Genomic DNA, 18140 nt, shown 5'->3' with positions numbered 1-18140 from the left:
TAATGTCCGTGCCCCCCCCCCAGACTTCCAAGTCTATCTCATCTCCGCCTATGTATACTAGATATTGTATCTAGGAAGTAATGAGTCCCGTATATACCGGGTGACTCAAAACGTTACACCGTCCACCAATAGCAGTTGTTTTTTTTTGCCTTGTAGCATCTGCCGCAAATTCACAATGGCACTAACAATTTTAAGGAAATTAAAATTAATTTAATACTCTAGAATACACTTTACATATAAGACATCCATTTTTAAAAATATTGTTGGCGATGCTATCTATTTTCAAAATCAGAAGCGCCTTACATGGTGATGACGAAGCTCAGGCAGTGCCGTCTTAACGCATGGGCCTACCCGGGCGCGGCCCGGGGCCTCAAGGGAAGAAGGGCCTCACAAAAATTATAACTGGTTGAAATTCTCGAGAGTTTGCCAGATAGGGCCTCAGAAAAATCAGTTGGCCCGGGGGCCCCCGATGCTCTTAAGACGGCCCTGAGTTCAGGTATAAAAAAACTAAATTCTTTATTCAGCGTTGCTCCTTATAAACAAAGCTTATAAACTGACCTGAAAGATCAAACTTCAAGACCCAAGGAGACATCCGAAACAAATAACCTCCAAACAAGCAGACGACAGGTAAGATCGTAAGAAGTGAATTTTTCCACGCTCCACTTTATAGTAATGTGCTGCCATCTAATCTCAAATTTAAAAGTGACTCATGTGGTGAGGATGAAGTTTAAAGTAAAAAACTACGTATATTTTTTATTCCGCTCAGTTCCTTATAAACAAAGCTCATAAACTGAACTGGAAATTCAAACTGAAAGTTCGGTTATTTTATTTGAGCATAAGGAGATGTCTAAAACAAAGAACCTCTAAATGAGCAGACGACAGACAAGAAGTCGGTTTGTTCTGTTCCCTACAAGCGAAGTTCACAAACAGAACTGGAAGTTCGAGAACTGCCAGTTCAGTAATTTTTTCAGGATACAAGACGTCCAAACCAAGTAACATGGAGAAAAGCAGACGACAGAGATTCTGAGGCTTGCATCGAGCTTATATTATTGGAGGGAGAATCCAGCTGCCGCGACGGCAACGACAGCAAATGCAAGGAAATCACGTGACTCGGTGAAAACAAAGTTCCCGCCTGGCAATTTGCCCATAGAAATGTTCGGTCTCTAAATATTGGGTTTTAAAGATTAAAAAAAGGATGGAGAACTCTCATCTAAAGGTGAAAAAAGATTAAATTATTTATTTCATTAATACTGGACTTTCCTCCATTAGTTCTGGAATTTTCCTTCATTATTTCTTGAATTTTCTTTCATTAATTCTGAAATTATTTCCTTTATTAATTATTATTTCTTTCATTACTTCTGGAATAATTGCTGTCATCAATACTGGATTTGTTTCTTTCATTAATGCTGAAATTATTTCTTTCATTAATTCTGAAATTATTTCTTTCATTAATTCTGAAATTATATCTCATTAATTCTGAAATTATATCTCATTAATTCTGAAATTATATCTCATTAATTCTGAAATTATATCTCATTAATTCTGAAATTATATCTCATTAATTCTGAAATTATATCTTATTCATTAATTTTGGAATTATCTTATTCATTAATTTTGGAATTATCTCTTTCCTTCATTCTGGAATTATCTTTCATTAATTTTATTATTATCTCTTTCAGTAATTTTATTATTATCTCTTTCATTAATTTTATTATTATCTCTTTCATTAATTTTATTATTATCTCTTTCATTAATTTTATTATTATCTCTTTCATTAATGCTGAAATTATCTCTTTCATTAATTTTAGAATTACCTCATCGATGCTGAAATTATTTCCTTCATTTATTGTTTTAAATTCCTATCCAGTCGCCTTAGCACTGCCTAGAACTCCTTAATGCACGGTTTTAAATTTATATGAAGTCGTCTTAGCACTGCCAAGGCGGAGACCGCTGACGTCATACTCTCTCCAGTAATATAAGCTGCATGGAGGTTTGATTTATATACTGTTGGTGCTGCCATCTAATCTCGAAATTTCAGGCAACTCATGCGATGATGAAAAACAGAGAGAGAGAGAGATAATATCCCTTTTTAATACGCTTATAAGATCTAAACTTGAATATGCTTCAATTATCTGGAACCCATTTCACGCTTGCCATATTATGAGTCTTGAAATTATTCAAAACAATTTTCTAAGGTATTTATATTTCAAAAAATATGGTCCTTATAACAATATTCTATCTGCCACTCATCTACGAAACAGTTTCAATGTCAATAGCTTACAAAAACGCAGAGAGTACTTGCTCGTTATTTTTTTCAAGAAACTGTTGACTAACCAAATTGATTGCATAGCCATTCTTAACGAAATCTGTTTCAATATTAAGTGTCACAATACAAGATCTAATTGTTTATTTGCCATCAATTCATATAATACTAATATTGGTAATTACTGTGCTGTAAACAGATTTTTCCCGAATTTTATAATGCGCTTCCTCAACATCTGGATATTTTTCATTCGTCTGTACCCGACTTTAGAAGATTTTTGCTGTGATTGCGTTGTATATATCTTTGTATAGAATTTTTGTATTTTGCGTAATTTTTTGTTACTTTTTATTTGTCTTTTGTGTACTTTATCATGTCGTTTTTTCTATTCTGTGCAAATTTTTATTTTTACTGCAAGCTGTAATTGGGTTTAAACCTGTAGCTTTGTTTTATAAAAATAAATAAATAAATAAATAGAAAATAATTATTTCTTTCCACAAAAAGATTCGGACAATATGAATGATCGAACAAATAAGTGAAAATACCGATTATGTGGTCTTCAGATAGGGTTACCAGATTCAAAACTGAAAAAGGAGGACGCCTGGTGCGAACTTAGACAGTGCCGTCTTAACGCATGCCTACACCCCCCCCCCCCGGGCCGTACCCGAAGGGCCGCAAGAAAAGAGGTGCCTGAGAAAAACGAGGTGTAGTTGAATTTTTCAGGTAGGGCCTCCAAAAAATCCCTTGGCTCCGGGGCCCATGATGCTATTACGACGATCCTGCCTGCCAGCCCCACCCTTGTGGGGGGGGGGGGGGTCATGGAATTCCAGTACTTGATTCCGTAACTTCTATTAATTTACATTAATTAAACAAAAACAGCAATGAAAAATTCGAAAAATGATCAGTTATCGAATTGCAACGTATATTTGATAAAGAGATGATGAAGCGCTTTAAAAGTATGACAAAAATTTATGTCTGTTCAATATGATTCGAGCCTCGATGAAGTGTCAGCAGGCGGACCACGCGCTAATTATTATTAATAATTTATGAATTTTGTAAAATTAATTTAAATGTCATTCTCTCTCAATAGATCGTGTTTGATTACGATCCAGACTATCAACGCGTTCCTGAAGTGATGAAAAAAATTAGTGTAATAGAATTCGTTCTTTGTGAAAAAAAAAATTTCCCCTCCAAGATTTACGTTCGTAACTCGAAAAGTTTGTTGGTCGGGGAGCAACTACATAAATTTTTTTTAGGGGGGGGGGCGCAATTTTTTTTTTGCATTGGGCGGCGAAATTCTCCTGAGCTCGGGCCGGTATCCGATTTTTGAATTTAAATATCTCAGGGAATAATGCAGTTGAAAACATGTAATTTGTTTGTTGGGCTTAGAAGAGAAATAGCAACAACTGTGTCTTATTGGAGTTAGAGGACCGGGAGTGGATCGTATAAAAATTTACAATTTTTATTTTGTGTACATTGTAATTTCATCTTCAAAACTCGTACAGGGTGATTTCTGGTCACATTTTGAGAATTTTCAAAATTAGAACCATACCACTACAACGAACGGTTGATGAGATAAAGGCTGTAACAACATTCCAAGGCGAAACCATTGAATGTTAGAATGGCCATAATATTGCCAATAGGCAGGGCCGCAAGTAGTTGGGGGGGGGGGAAGCAGGCAGTCTGGTGCCCCGCATCACAAAAGGGGCCGCAAATTTCACCATTCAGCCGAAAACCAACCTATCCTTCAGCATTACGAGGGGGGTGCTTAAATGAGTGGTTGCCCAGGCTAACCAAGTATTCAGTTGCGGCCCTGCTAGTAAGTATCTGACGAATCACCGTTATATTGGGTATTTTTTGTATCAGATACATTCTCAAGTTTGTAATTTACACCTAGTAGCATTTGTTTTACTTCTATAGATCAGACTACACAGTTGATCCACTAAAATGACCCACAAAAATCATGTCCTTATTCTGTAGAACTTGGTTTACTGCATTTGCCCATCTGGGCACTTCTCTTTGGTGTCAAGTGACAATTAGATCTGGTTCCGATTTTCAAGAGTAAATATGCAAATAGGTAGGTAGGTAGGGATTTTTAGCTAGGTAGTAGTGCCTCTCTCAGAAAAATCGCTTTGTATGTGGGCGTACGATAATGTTAAGACAGCCCTAGGCGTACTTTATGAAAATTGTGGAAAGCTAATCGAAAAACTCAGCAATAATGTGTGTGAAGTCTAGTTTGCAATGTTATTAGTTTCTCATCTTTTGTGCCATAATTGTGATAATGATCTACAATCAAATGTTCTTGAAATTTTAGGATCTTCTATCGGATGATGGATGGTGAAAAAAACAGTTGTACATTAAAAAAAAATACCATTTGAGATCTTTTTGTGGTGCCCCTTTTGTACTGATGCCCTAAGCACGTGCTGATTTTGCTTAATGGTTAATAGGGCCCTTATTATTGGGCATCACAATATTTACTGTCATGGAAATTGACTTCATAATAAAGAGAATAACGTGAGAATATTTCATTTATTGTACCATTTCTTTTATTTTTGAACATATCCATGAACTGTATAAGTTATTTTTCAGAACAATGCGCAGTGTAAAGAGTGATTTTCTTTTCTGTCTCAAACACATCTAGAATAGAGACTTGTTGAAAATTATGCCGAAGTGAATGGGAAAGAGAGGGTCATGGCCCCCACAAGGGGTGGGCTGACAAGGCTCCAGCCCTGGGGCCCGGGACGATTTTAACCTTTTTTGTTTTTTCACGCTGTAAATTCATCATAAAGGGGGCCCGTGAAAATCTGATCGGGGGGCCCGGCTTCAAAATGTGGGGGCGATGGAGAGGGTTAAGTTGCCACCACACATTGTGTGCCTAGAACGAGCTAAAACACCTGGGGTGTCCCAACATTGGCTGACTTGGACTTTATGTGACGCAAACATGACATCGATTTGTCGTTGCCTACACGACTACAACTTGTGACATCCAACACACGCGGACGTACCGCCACCAACGGAACTTTGGCTGTCGAGTCCACACGTGCCAAGGAGTACTTGGTGTGGTTAGTACTTGGGAGGGTGACGACCTGGGAACACCGCGTGTACTGTTGGCATCGATTTTTATAGCCTGAGTGGCGTGGTGGTAAGATGCTCGTCTACCACCGTGAAGGTTGCTGTCGCGGTCCTAGGTTCAAACCCGAGAAAGGATATATCGATAAGAAATTTCCCCTAACGAACTTGAGGCGTCCACCACTAGACAGCGCCGTCATTTCCAACCCATCTCATTAATGGCAGTAAATTTCAATATAGCGATGTGGCCAGAGTTGATGTTTGGTGAAGTAGACGTGCCAAGGACGCTACAATATCAATTTAGACATTGATTCTCAGACTACGCGATTTATCATAATTATTTCTTATACTCCTATAGTCGGACTTGTTATACAAATGTATATGTACACACACACATATATACTCCTTTAATAAAATTCCGGATGCACCCATCTTTCGGGAACGCTTCGATATTTCCTTGAGATGGGAAGCGGGGTGTGTGCGCTGGTTCAATGCCACCACCTTGAATTGAACCCCGGTCCTCTTACAATCCGGGATGCGGGTGCTACCAATATACCGCGGAGACAACTCTTCTCCCTTTGAAACACACACAACAGCATGATGTGCCGAGTAGAGAGGGGCATTGCAGCCTTTTTTAACTTCAGCGATTGCCTCCCCAGGTGGAGACATTGAAACGAGAGAAGCCTTTCCTCAGCCTACAATATATTTAGGAAAGATACTTTTTTTCCTGCATATTATGACGAAGTGAATCTGACAAAGAAAACCTTGTGTATTGGCAACGCGTTTGCTCGGAATGAAAGAGAATCGGGGTTCAAGGCAACAAACTTTTCTTTTCCAGATTCCCCACGGCATAATATCCAGGTAGTACCTTTCCTAGCAATGTGAAGTGCGTCCATGTCTCAAAGATTTCTAAGAGAAAAGAAAAATCGCTGTTTGTTTTTCGGTGGTGGACGTTTCGCTGTTATCAAAAGTCTATCGACCGTTTCATGGTAAAAACAAGATGAATGCGTGGGAAATGCAATCATTTCAAAGTGATATTCGATTTTTACTTTGAAAAACCAATCGTGCTTACAGTATTTTCTGTACAACAGATGATAGATGAATGACGTTCAAGCTTATTGCTTGTGAATTGTAGTTCCCTTTCTTTGCAACCAAAATATTTGAGTTCGCATCCACTCCGTCACTTACTGTTCGGGTTGAAAATCTTTTCTTTCTCAACTACTTATCCAACGGTCTTTTTGAGAAATGGGTTCGTTGGTACAATACCGTTGGTTCCGCCGTTCAAGCAAAATACATTCACAGCTTGTGATGAAATCTGAGAAAATGTGTAATCACGGAAACAAAATCATCGAAAGCCTGTCTTTGAAGATGGCTCTTGTTGCTACTTCTCTGGTAGATTTTGGTTGTTATCACAAGTCGAATAAGAATATGCGAATGTGGCAATCCGTAATTCTTATATGCAGTTTTCTAGCTTATAATTCCTACGCGTTGATAATCTTGGAAAGAAAAGCTCTAGATTTCGATACTCTACTTCTTATCGCATTTGTTTTTCAAGTCGTTTGGCAGGTGCTCTTATGGTGGGGTTCAGTGAGGAAAAGCCAACATATGCGATGTTTGTTCCAGGACATTCAAAACTTCAGTAGCCACGAAGTAATGGTGCCGATAACAATGACAGACTACTTTACTGTAATCGCGGAGTTTCTTCTCATTTGCCTACCGTTTGTTTTCTTTTCAGCAGCAGTTGCCATAAAATTGGGAAATGATCCCGTCGAATTTTTAAGAAGGAATAAAATCGCTCTTGGTCATTACGAAACCTACGGTACCGCAGCGTTTTTGCTTACTGCAATAGAGTTGCTTGCTTCTCTAGAAGGATTGCTGCTGAGTAACGCTTTCTGTGTTATTTACATCCACGTTTGCCGTGAAACTCGGAAACTTTTAGCGAAGTTCCGGGTGAATATTGCCAACAATGAACGAGACATAAACGTTATTTCGACCAAGTTTCGCTCACTTGTGGGACTTTTATATGAAGTAGAGAATGCGACGAACTCTAACTCATTTTTCTACGTAGCAAATACATTCATAATCGTGTTTTTTGGTTTTCACTTGTTGAATTTGGACGAAAGCATTTGTTCCGAAGTAATGATGTGTTTCACGGCGAGTTTTTATTTAGTTAATCGGGTTTCATCGTACTTATTGATGTCGTTCTTCGCTGCGGAATTCCATGAAGAAGGCAAACTTTTCAAGTCGGACGTCACCTGCAGATTTTTGAAACAGGATTTGAAAAACATGACCACGGGTGAACAATTTCTAGCCGAGGCCATCAATAAATACGACATCTCTTACAGCTGCTGGAAAGTTTTCCGATTCACCAGAAGCTCCATACTCGTCTCGGTGGGTACAATGTTGACGTACTCTCTGCTTATTCTGCAAATCCAAGCTCAGGCGGCAGAAAAACCTCGTAAGATAACGTAGATTGTAAAATGATAAATGTACAAATCAGTTACACATTCTTTACCATGGTACAAATAAAATGTTAATTTTGACTGTTTATTGCTAATGCACTGTTTGCTTATGAGTAGAGTTCTTATGTTTAACATTAAACTGTCAGTTTTATTTTATGTTACCAAGGTGCTCAATATGTCCACCTTGGGATGCACGGCATATGTACATACGGTAGTCAAATTCGTCCCAAACTTGTTTGCATCCACTGCGAGTTGATTTCTATATACAGTACTACGTGTGCGAAACTCTGTCGGATACGCTCCACATTTTCGTCTGACATGCTGGGACGGCTCCCCTTGCAATCAAAAGTCAGTAAATCGGAAACCCCTTCCATCCATGCTGCCGTATTACTTGAATGACCCCTACGTAGTCGCGCGGAATTACGTGGTATGTGCTGGGGGTCGGCTGACAGTATCGTCCAACAGGCAATCGGTTGTTTTTTTTCATCAGCTTCAGCGTATTCGAAAAACGAAGGAAGTTGGGGGGGGGGGGGGAACCAGCATTAAAGGTGGGAAGCTGTTTTTCCCATCCTTCCTCCGTTTTTCGAATTTGAGTAATCTCAGCGAATATTACACTTGGAAACGTGGAATTTTTTTTTAGTTGGCATCAGTAGAATCAGAGGAAACGACTTTCTAATTGGGTTTTTGGGCACACGGGCACTGCATAAAAAAGTGGTCTTTACTTAATTTTAATAAGTATTCAACCCCTTGCAACATGAATGACATTTCTGAGTACTACACGCTATTTGGATACCTTTTCTAATAATAATATTCTAAGATACTTCTTCGCGCACTTTATTATATTGCATCAGCAGATTCCTCCACATTGTTTCCTGAATACAATTTCGCGACTCAAATGAGAACGATTCAACCAACTGTTTAAAGCTGATGAACTCGGGTTCTTCTGCAGCTTCTCGAGCTTTTTCTTGCAGAATCGGATCGAAAACAGGCGAATTCTCGTTTGTCGCTGAAACAAACCAATCGTACACAACTGCTTCTGTGTTCCGAAATATATTCCTGCTGGATTTCCGTTTTTTTTTCCTTTCAGCCGTTCTTGCCAATGTTTCCTTTGTTTCAAAATCGAACAAAACTCCCGACGTTAAATTCATTTGTGAACTCCCATTTTACGTTCTCTCCAAATACAAGAATACGAGACAGATTCCAATCAATTCTTTAATTTCAGAATCTAATTTACAGAACATTCAAAATACCGATTACACAGTTATGAAGTACACCGAGTTTATGCTTATGACGTGAAACCGAGTGAATATTACAGACTAGTCAATTCAACAAACAAAAATAACAGAAAATATGATTCGATACAAATAACATGGGTAAAAATACTTGAAAGTATCAATTAATTGTGTATATGCAAAAATAACAACTTTTTTTTTTCCCGAAAAAAATTGATCAATACTGAAAGCTTTTATGGCACAGATGCAAGTTTTCTTGAAAGCAAATCATCTTTTGCTCAATGTTTTCACACAAATATGTTCATCATATTAATAAATTTCTGAGTTTTACACTAAAGGAGACATTAGCATGCGCGCACACAACACTTGGATATTTTTCGAACAAAACAACTGATACAAATGCTGAAAATATGAACTGACCAAATTATAAACATTTAAAAAAAAATTACAATGTGACCAGGGAGTACTGTCACAAAGAAAACATTGGGAGGCCTTTAATAACTGAAACTGCACCCTCTTGTACAAATAAAGAAATAAAAATCAAACATTTACAAGAGTTGTCCATCAGAATAAAATCTCTAAAAGTACTCAACATACATGTCGTCTTTATGCATGGGCCTACCCGAGCATGGCCCGGGAGCCTCAACAGAAGATTCCTCAATTCTATTCCTCACAAAAATAAGATCTGGTTGCAATTTTCGAGAGCAAGCATGTAAATTTGCCTGGCAGGTTCTCAGAAAAATCACTTGGCCCGGGTGGGCCCCCATGATCCTCTTAAGACAGCCCTGTTAACACAGACTAATTGAAATTATTAGACCATTTAAAACTAATTTTAATGTTTTTATGCAAAATTTAAAATTAGAATGAGCATTATACAAGGTTTAAAAAAGTCAAATCCTTATACAATCTCTACCAGGGAGGAACGACGTCCCTCTGCTTTTACAAGTACGAAAGACTGGTTAACAAGTGGAGATGAAGTACAGAAAGAAAATTCACAATGCCTCTGCGAGGAATCAAACCTCTCGCGGTCCAGGCGAGTGCTTTGCCATTAAATTACTATTATATACGCTTGAAGGAGAGAAAACGTCAGTCCTCTGCTTAATGGTAGATTGAAGTTAGGGGATAGGGAACCACATAAAAATTTAAATTTTGTATCCAAGTATATAGGCCCTTAGTAGAATTTTTCCCCCTAGTAGAAAAAATTACACATCTAAAATGGGCACATTATTTGTATACTGTTTCCAATCGAAATATGCACCAAAGGTTCAAAACAAAGGTTGTATAAGGATACAACTTTATACCCTGTATTTAATTTAATAAATATAGCTGTTTTGAAAATTAACATCAGTATATCGTACAATAGATTACGGTACAGTAAAGCCTTTATAAGTCGCGTTATTGCAAAATTGTGATGGCTTAAGTAGGGTGATGACTTGTTTAAGTAAAGCGCCATCAGTTTCAATGTGAAATATAGTGAAAATCATATAAATTCAAAGTAATATAACATTTACTAAAATATAAATTAAAATCACAATATTGACAAAATTTATAGATGAAAAAAAAAACAACTATTTTTAACTTTTTGAACTTTTAGTATTTAACATATTACAGTTAAAATACACTGGTACACTTATGATTTATACAAGTAATTTTTAATTTCAGACTAATCAGAGCAACTGTTAGAATATAGTTGGCTTTTCTCTACAACAGAACTATTGCGCGTTAATTTTACATATACATGACATTTAATTTCAGTACTTTGAATTCTTCATCAGTAGTTCATAATACTACTTTAAGGTGATCTTGAATATAGGGCCCTGGGCAGGGAAAAGTAGATGTTAGAAGGCTCAACCTGGGTAAAGATATTTTCTTTGAACTAGAAGCCCTAAATTACTTTGGCCCCATACAGAAATCAGGTCCTGCTCGAATAGTCCCTAGCACATCAAGAAACTTTGTTTTTTTCTGTCTGCAAATTAACTTCCCCATAACATTTTTTTACTGGACATTTGGTATACAAAGCTTTTATGGTAACTTGTGAACGTATGGCAATGCTGTTATCAAGCTCTTTCTCTAAAGGGAGAGAGCCATAGAAGTAATATGTTCCTCTCTCTCACTTTTCAATAGTGATGAGTTAATTGAAATTAGCACCGAGTAAATAAGGGTATATGAACATTGTTATTTATGAGAGCTGGACGGAACAGAAGAAAAACAACAATTTAATTGGAATGATGACTTATTAGGGTGACAACTTAACGAGGTTTTACTGTATATACACGTGAAAAGTTGATATGGCCATGATTTCCAACTAGTGCATCAGAGTGATTCCGAGTGGCATTGAAGTGCTTCAAGTTCAGTCAGTATGCCACAATTATACCCAAGGATGATTCTAATGAGATTCCCAAGGATGCTGTGCTAACTCAGAATTTGGGAATCCCTGCACTAGCGTCTCAAAAACATGTTGCAGATCATTTTCTGAAAGTGGGTGTAAGACATAAGGCCACCTGAAAAGGGTTATGGAGCCTCCAGACCAATCAATCCACTTAGACCTCCTACAAATCTGACACAATTGATATTAATGTCTATGCAAAATCTTCAGACGTCCCTTGTGCACTAAGAAGCCCTAGAGTTCTGGCCAGATATTGCTATGTATATATACAGTAACACCCTGAAGATATGCGACAAATGGGACTGATGGTAAAAGTGTAAATCAAATTTGTGGAAGTCGAATATGATTTTGCATAAAAATACTCAAAAATATTGGTCGATTCGGACAAAAATTTTGGAAAAACCATGCTTTTTTTCTTTCATGCCATGGTATGTACCACCATGGTACTTTCATCTGACTTCATAAAATTTAACTTGCCTTGTGACTACAATTTAGTTCCTCCAAAAAAAAGTTTTATACTCTAAAATCTGTGTTGGTGAAACTCATGTGTTGGAGACACTTTGGAGATTTTGATAACTCCTTAGTCCATCGTACAAAATCAGTTGCTTGTATTTGGAGGCAAAAAGACAGGTTTCACCCATGGATCGAAATTAATTTAGAGTTACCAACCAAGTACATTGTCATCAATGAGCATCATATTGAATTATTTTTTTTAGACTGACAATAATATTGGATCTCAAGGATGAAATTGTGACATTCTCCACAAAAACAGCAAATACCATATAAGTATGGGTTTCCATTTCTAAATCACAGCACAGTTTTGATCCTCATACACTTTAGTGTCTCAAAAATCAGTGTAATAATTACATATGGTATTCTGATCGAAGAAAACAATTATTTATTTGATATAATCTCTTTATACTCTCTCTACTAACTTTATAATTTCTCTTCTATCTCAGCAATAATCCTGTAAATATGATGGAATTTCAGAAATGTACATTCTTCACAGGAAATCGTGTAACTCTGAAATCGCACAAGTCGGTTATTGCTGTATATACTGCATTACTGCATTAATTAAGGATCATAATCATCGAACTGGTGTTCACTCATCAACAGTGGTTATTCTGTTCGAGAATTCTGGATCCTTTTTCATTCATCAAAGTTGCACGGAAACACTGTCTATCATTGTAGTACACAATGAAATCCCATTTTTACAACGGACAAAACATAAGCAGAAATAAAGTTGAGGGGGACAACTGTGCAGGGAGGGGGGGGGGCGGCACAATCAATGAATAATTTCAGTTGCACAACAAACAACTAAATATCGACTTAATTCGCTTAAGCACGTAACAGGCTAATATCATTATAGACAGTCTGAAAATCTGTGCAGTGTTGTTGTTTTCAACGTTTCAGAACAGTCAATGCGCAAGCATTTTACATTATAATTTCATTTAAATGAGAAAATACACATTCAAAAACCTTTATAAACAATGGAAAAACATTAAACACTGGTATATATATATATATCAACTTTGTTTCACTTTTCCATTTATAATACAGTGAAATGCCTATATAAGGATAGCTTACGAGAGACCAGGGTTCGAGTCCCCGTGGGGGCAGTGATGAATTTTCTTCCTTGTAATCTTCATCTCCACAAATAACCAGTCTTTCGATGAATCTTGTATTGACAAGTGGAGAGGACGTTTCTATATGTATATAAGGATACTCAGGGAGAAACGTACTGCTACAGATTAAATATATTAGTGCTATGAAAAGTGTATAAGGACCAGAAAGTAATGTCATTACATAGGCGATAATCATTATAAAAGGTATCGTTACATGGGATTTTCACTGTATATGTGAAATTTATCAGCTATGTAAAATTTAACTTTTCACTATCGTTATGGTACAATCTGTGTGAATACCATTCTTTGTAATCAAGTATTTTTCTGTTACACATTTTTAAGACACGATCAGACCTTTAGTACTCGGGCAAATCCTGCCTTTCAGGCCAATTTTCTCATTTGGAAAAATGGCGGCCTCTTATGATAAAATTCAAAATGCTTAAGTTTAACAAAATTGAGATTCCTAACTTGTTATGTGCTTGTGTCGTAAAAATAAAAGAATAACACGAAACTTCAAATAAATTTTGTGAAACAATATATTAAAAAAAAAAATTTATATTATATAAACTCATTATAACATGTTAAATTTTTCCTGGATAAACCTATACACTTATTGAACAATATTTAAACACTGAAAACTAGGAACAAAGAGCGGGACACATGAAGATTATACCAAAATTCTATGATGGACAAAAGAAAAAACTAGGAAATCTACATTGAAACTCGGCCAGATTTTCACAAGATACATTTGAATCTCACCAATATTCAAACTATATTTAAGACTATTTTAATTCGGTTTGACATAAAATCCATTCCTGTGCGTGACATCATCATTCAACTTCTGAATAAGTTCTTATCATTATTTCTTTGTGGCACACGTATTCGCACTCTTTGTAAAAACAGAAGAAAATAATTCAACTTCAAACAAAATAAAATTGTACACAGAGAGTTTGGGTACTTATCCGTGGTGCTAAACAGTTAACAATAACATTCATCGAACGTTTTCAGCTATTACATGAGGTGGTATATATCATACTTAACCCAGCAGTGTGCATGTTAAAATCTGGACTCAGAGACACACGATTCTATCAGAACCTTATGTTTATTTTAGTGATATTATTTAAATAGAGGAAAATGATTTTTTAAATTCAATAAGCACCTACTTGAACCTTTGTTTGAATCGCTTTCTTCATTCTCTTCACCTGCTCTGTCACTGTCTAAATTGTGTGAATCAGTATAATTGGTCGCTGAGAAAAACTTCATCCCTTGTTGACTTCAATAATTCCTTCACCTGGCCATTTTTGGCAAGAACAATGGTCTTTGGCCACCGCATGTCATCTTAAGGGGAATCTCAGTAATGGGTTCCAAGCTGATATTTAAAGATGTATTTTGATAACCACATGAAAACTTTCTTTGAAAGACTAGTATAATTAAAAATTATTAATAAGCGACACATTTTTCAATAGCACTATGAAAATAATAACCTTAAACTCAGCTACTGAAAGAGGGCCTGTTTCTCATTTGTTTTGGCCGTGGACAAATTTTTTGCGTTCTCTTGAGGCAGGGGGCTCATAACTATGATACAAAAGGCAGCCAATTTTTGGGTCCTGGTGGACACATGTCGTTTGCACTTATGAAAAACCGACCCCCATGTTGAGAGGACAGGCAAAATTCATAAGTAATGAGGGTCTGTTGCACAACATGTGACGCTATTGGGTTAAATCACCTTTGACGCTTTTTGAACCATGCCATTTGCACAAAAACGAAAAAAAAAAAATAGCAGGTGTGTTCAACATTATCTATTTGCTGGAAATTTAATGGAACAGACACATTTTGGTGATGAAAGTAAATAACAGTACTATATCAACAAAATAAACATTGATGCACACTGCCATTGAACACTGTACAGGCATCCTTTGCTTTACGCATTTCCGCTAAAACACAATTTTGAAAAGTTCACCTTAAATGTGAAAATTTGTGCAAGTGAATTTTTTTTTAAACTTTTTAAATTCTAATTCTGAAAATCAGTTTGTAAATCAGACATGACATAGTCTTTTACCGGCTGAATTCAGATTTAGATTGATTTTTATAATCTTTCCTTTTATTTCCCCTTCTGATCATTCAGTTTAGACATATCAATCAAAAAATTCATTCATTTTTCCCATATATATGTTCTCTGGACTTCCCATGTTCATAGAAACAGCATTAAAATTAAAAACAAAAAAAATTAATTTTATTTTTCCATAAAAATAAGGTGATTTAAAAAAATTAAATTAATAGCACATGTGTTTAAATGATTGAAATTTTTGTTTTATAAATTAAGTTTGGAATCTCACACTTTCAGGAGAAAAAAAATCCAGTGCTTTTATGGGCAAAAAATATTTTTTCCTGATTAATAAAGCCTATGTTCCTGATTGGGAACATTTGCTGAATGAACGTCAGGGTCTCTGCCACAGGACTTATCCCGTTGCCGAGATCTCTTCCAGCTTAGCTTCGTGGCAGAGTCTGGAACAAAGTGAGTGCGTACACCTAACAGTCTGAGTGTGTAGCTAGTGTTGTGTATGATATTTCAGTGCTGCCATCTATACTTCAAATTGTGAGTGAAGTGTAATGATTGAATATTTGTAACATTGTAGGCCTGTTGCTCTCTGTGGCGAGACTTTTTAACGGGGAGATCGGCTCGCATTCGCGCCTTGAAGTTGGGAACCACAGAAAACCAACTTCAGCCGACCACCACTGTGGGGTTCGAACCCGGATCCTCGCACCGCGAGTCCGTCACTATAACCACTCGACCACCACAGAGGATGGGGTGGGAACATTGGCTGTTAAAATGACAAAATCTGTTGAATTTGAAGATACAGATGAGACAAATGTGTATGAAACACTCATATCCAACAGAACACACAAAAGAATTTTTTTTTTGGCAACAAATTTGATAATGGCATCAGAATTTTAATCAAAGAAAAATTACCCTAATGAGACTAGAATTTACACATATGCAAGGGTATTTACAATTCTCTGACTTGCGATAACAACTTTTATAGAGGTACAAATAATAAATTGTGTCAACTGAATCTTGACTGTTTCCTTAAAAAAGTTATCAGTAGATTATCCCCGGGCTCTCAAGAAGAGCAATAATTTTCACTCACCAAAACCAGTTCATTCACCGTCCGATTGAAGTCAATCAGAAATAAAGAAAGCGTTAATTAAATTCATCTGTATAGCAAAATTACTTTTTGAAATGAATGAGAAAATTTTTACTGCTGAGAATTGTTTCATTTCTTGCAATCCTTCTGAAGAAACCCCCCTCCCCCTCCTATTACCCATTTCAAATTCAACTCTCTTCAAACAATTTCATCTTACATGATTATTTTGAGAGATCAAATAATCGCATAAAGTGAAGGACACCTGCATAACCAAACAGTTTAAATTGACAGGTAAGCATATGCATCAATCATGTGGGGGGACTGGACAAAACTTGCAGAAAGAAAAGTTAAAATTTTCTGACACGATGCGATAAACAGAAGCAACACAGGGAGTAAAAGCTATCTTCTCTCAACAACACAGACATTTCAATATTTAACAATCATTAAAGAATTCAAAACACATAATATAGTAAGCTAAATTTCTGGCTACTCAACACTACTAGGAATCAAAATTAACAAGGCAATGGCACACTTACACAACAAATACAATGAAACACATTAATGTACAAATTTAACAGAAAACTTTCACAATCACAATTCAGCATTTTTTTTTTCACTGTACAGAACAATTCTGATAAACCACAAATAACCCAACAATGAGATTTTTCAAGATATCATTATACAAAACAGAAACATTGTGCGACCAACATTATATGCCCTTTACTTTAAACCAATCACTAAATGTCGACCACAGACAAAACACACTTGATGATTACGATCAAGCTGACACGCAATATACATAATGAATGCTTATGCGAAACAATGAATATCATGAGGATGGGACATAATATACAGATACATTAGTGCAGATTATATCTTGAAGCTTTCAGAATGTGTACACTGTCGTAGACACAGAACAGCGCTGTTCATCCATCTGTGATAGAATCTACGAAAGAAAAAAAAAAATAAACACATCAACTCATTTATCATTTTCGAAAAACATTTGTTAACACCCACTCGTGCTGCGATTTGATATTTATGAAAATGGGCCAAACAGACTGAAATATATTTTATTTATCTTTAGTAAAATGTACCTTTTCAAATAAATTGAACAAAAAAAAATCAGAATTAAAATTTATTTGAACAGTCGCTTATGAGCACAGATGATCAAGATTTAGTGAAAGCCCACTTGAAGCCAGAAATTTTTAGGGAACATTCATATACATGATGTCTCACAAATATTGGGTCAAACATTTAGGGCAGAGGTCTTCAAGCTTTCAAACACGGCAGGCCAAATTGAAACTTTTCAAGAAGCTCATGGGCCACCAATTCATGTAATTTAGTGACATCTTAACAGAAGGGGGCCACAGAGTTAAACAGGGACAAAAATAATTGAAGACTTTTTTATTTTGAAATTATTTCTTTTATTAATTAACAATTTCGATTAGTTCTTAAGTAATTTTTTTCACTAATTCTGAAATTATTCCTTTATTGATTTTAAAATAACTTCTATCAGAAGTTATGAAATTATTTCTCACTGATTTATGTAATTTTTTTCACTAATTCTGAAATTATTTGTGTTTGAAATATTCTAAAATTATTTCTATCAATAATTCTGAATTTTCACCAATTCTGGAATTATTTCTTTCCTTAATTCTAGAATTAATAGTTTTTCAATGTTTTCAACCATTTTCTGAAACTGATCAGCGGGCCACAACAAAAAGCTCAGAGGTCCAAATGTAGCTCACAGGCCTTATTTAGGAGATGTATATACCTACAGCAATGACATTTCCATAGGAACTCGTCATGGAGAAACATCACTGTCAGCTGGTAGGCAATAAAGGGGAAAATTTCTGGTTTCCTCATTTGAGCCATAATCACCGTATGAAGAGCATGCATCAATATATAAACATTGAACTGGTAAACATGCACACCTAATGTATGAAATGACCTCTCAGCA

The 18140-nt window shown here is 36.1% G+C and overlaps 1 protein-coding gene across 1 annotated transcript in view; it reads right to left on the bottom strand.

The window, feature by feature from the left end:
• Positions 1 to 15956: 15956 nt before the first annotated feature.
• The window catches only part of LOC149089451 (uncharacterized), a 32973-nt gene continuing 30789 nt past the window's right edge, over positions 15957 to 18140 (bottom strand). Inside the window, exon 27 of the mRNA XM_089238588.1 lies at positions 15957 to 17126. Within this exon, the coding sequence (XP_089094714.1) occupies positions 17067 to 17126 (60 nt within the window). The 3' untranslated portion in view covers positions 15957 to 17066. The remainder of the gene's footprint in view (positions 17127 to 18140) is intronic.

Source organism: Pholcus phalangioides, unplaced genomic scaffold, assembly GCF_987345545.1.
Source record: "Pholcus phalangioides strain wild (caught in Gottingen) unplaced genomic scaffold, Ppha-v1.0 ptg000002l_1, whole genome shotgun sequence".
Taxonomy (NCBI): Eukaryota; Metazoa; Arthropoda; class Arachnida; order Araneae; family Pholcidae; genus Pholcus; species Pholcus phalangioides.
This window is presented reverse-complemented; position numbering and strand designations above follow the sequence as displayed.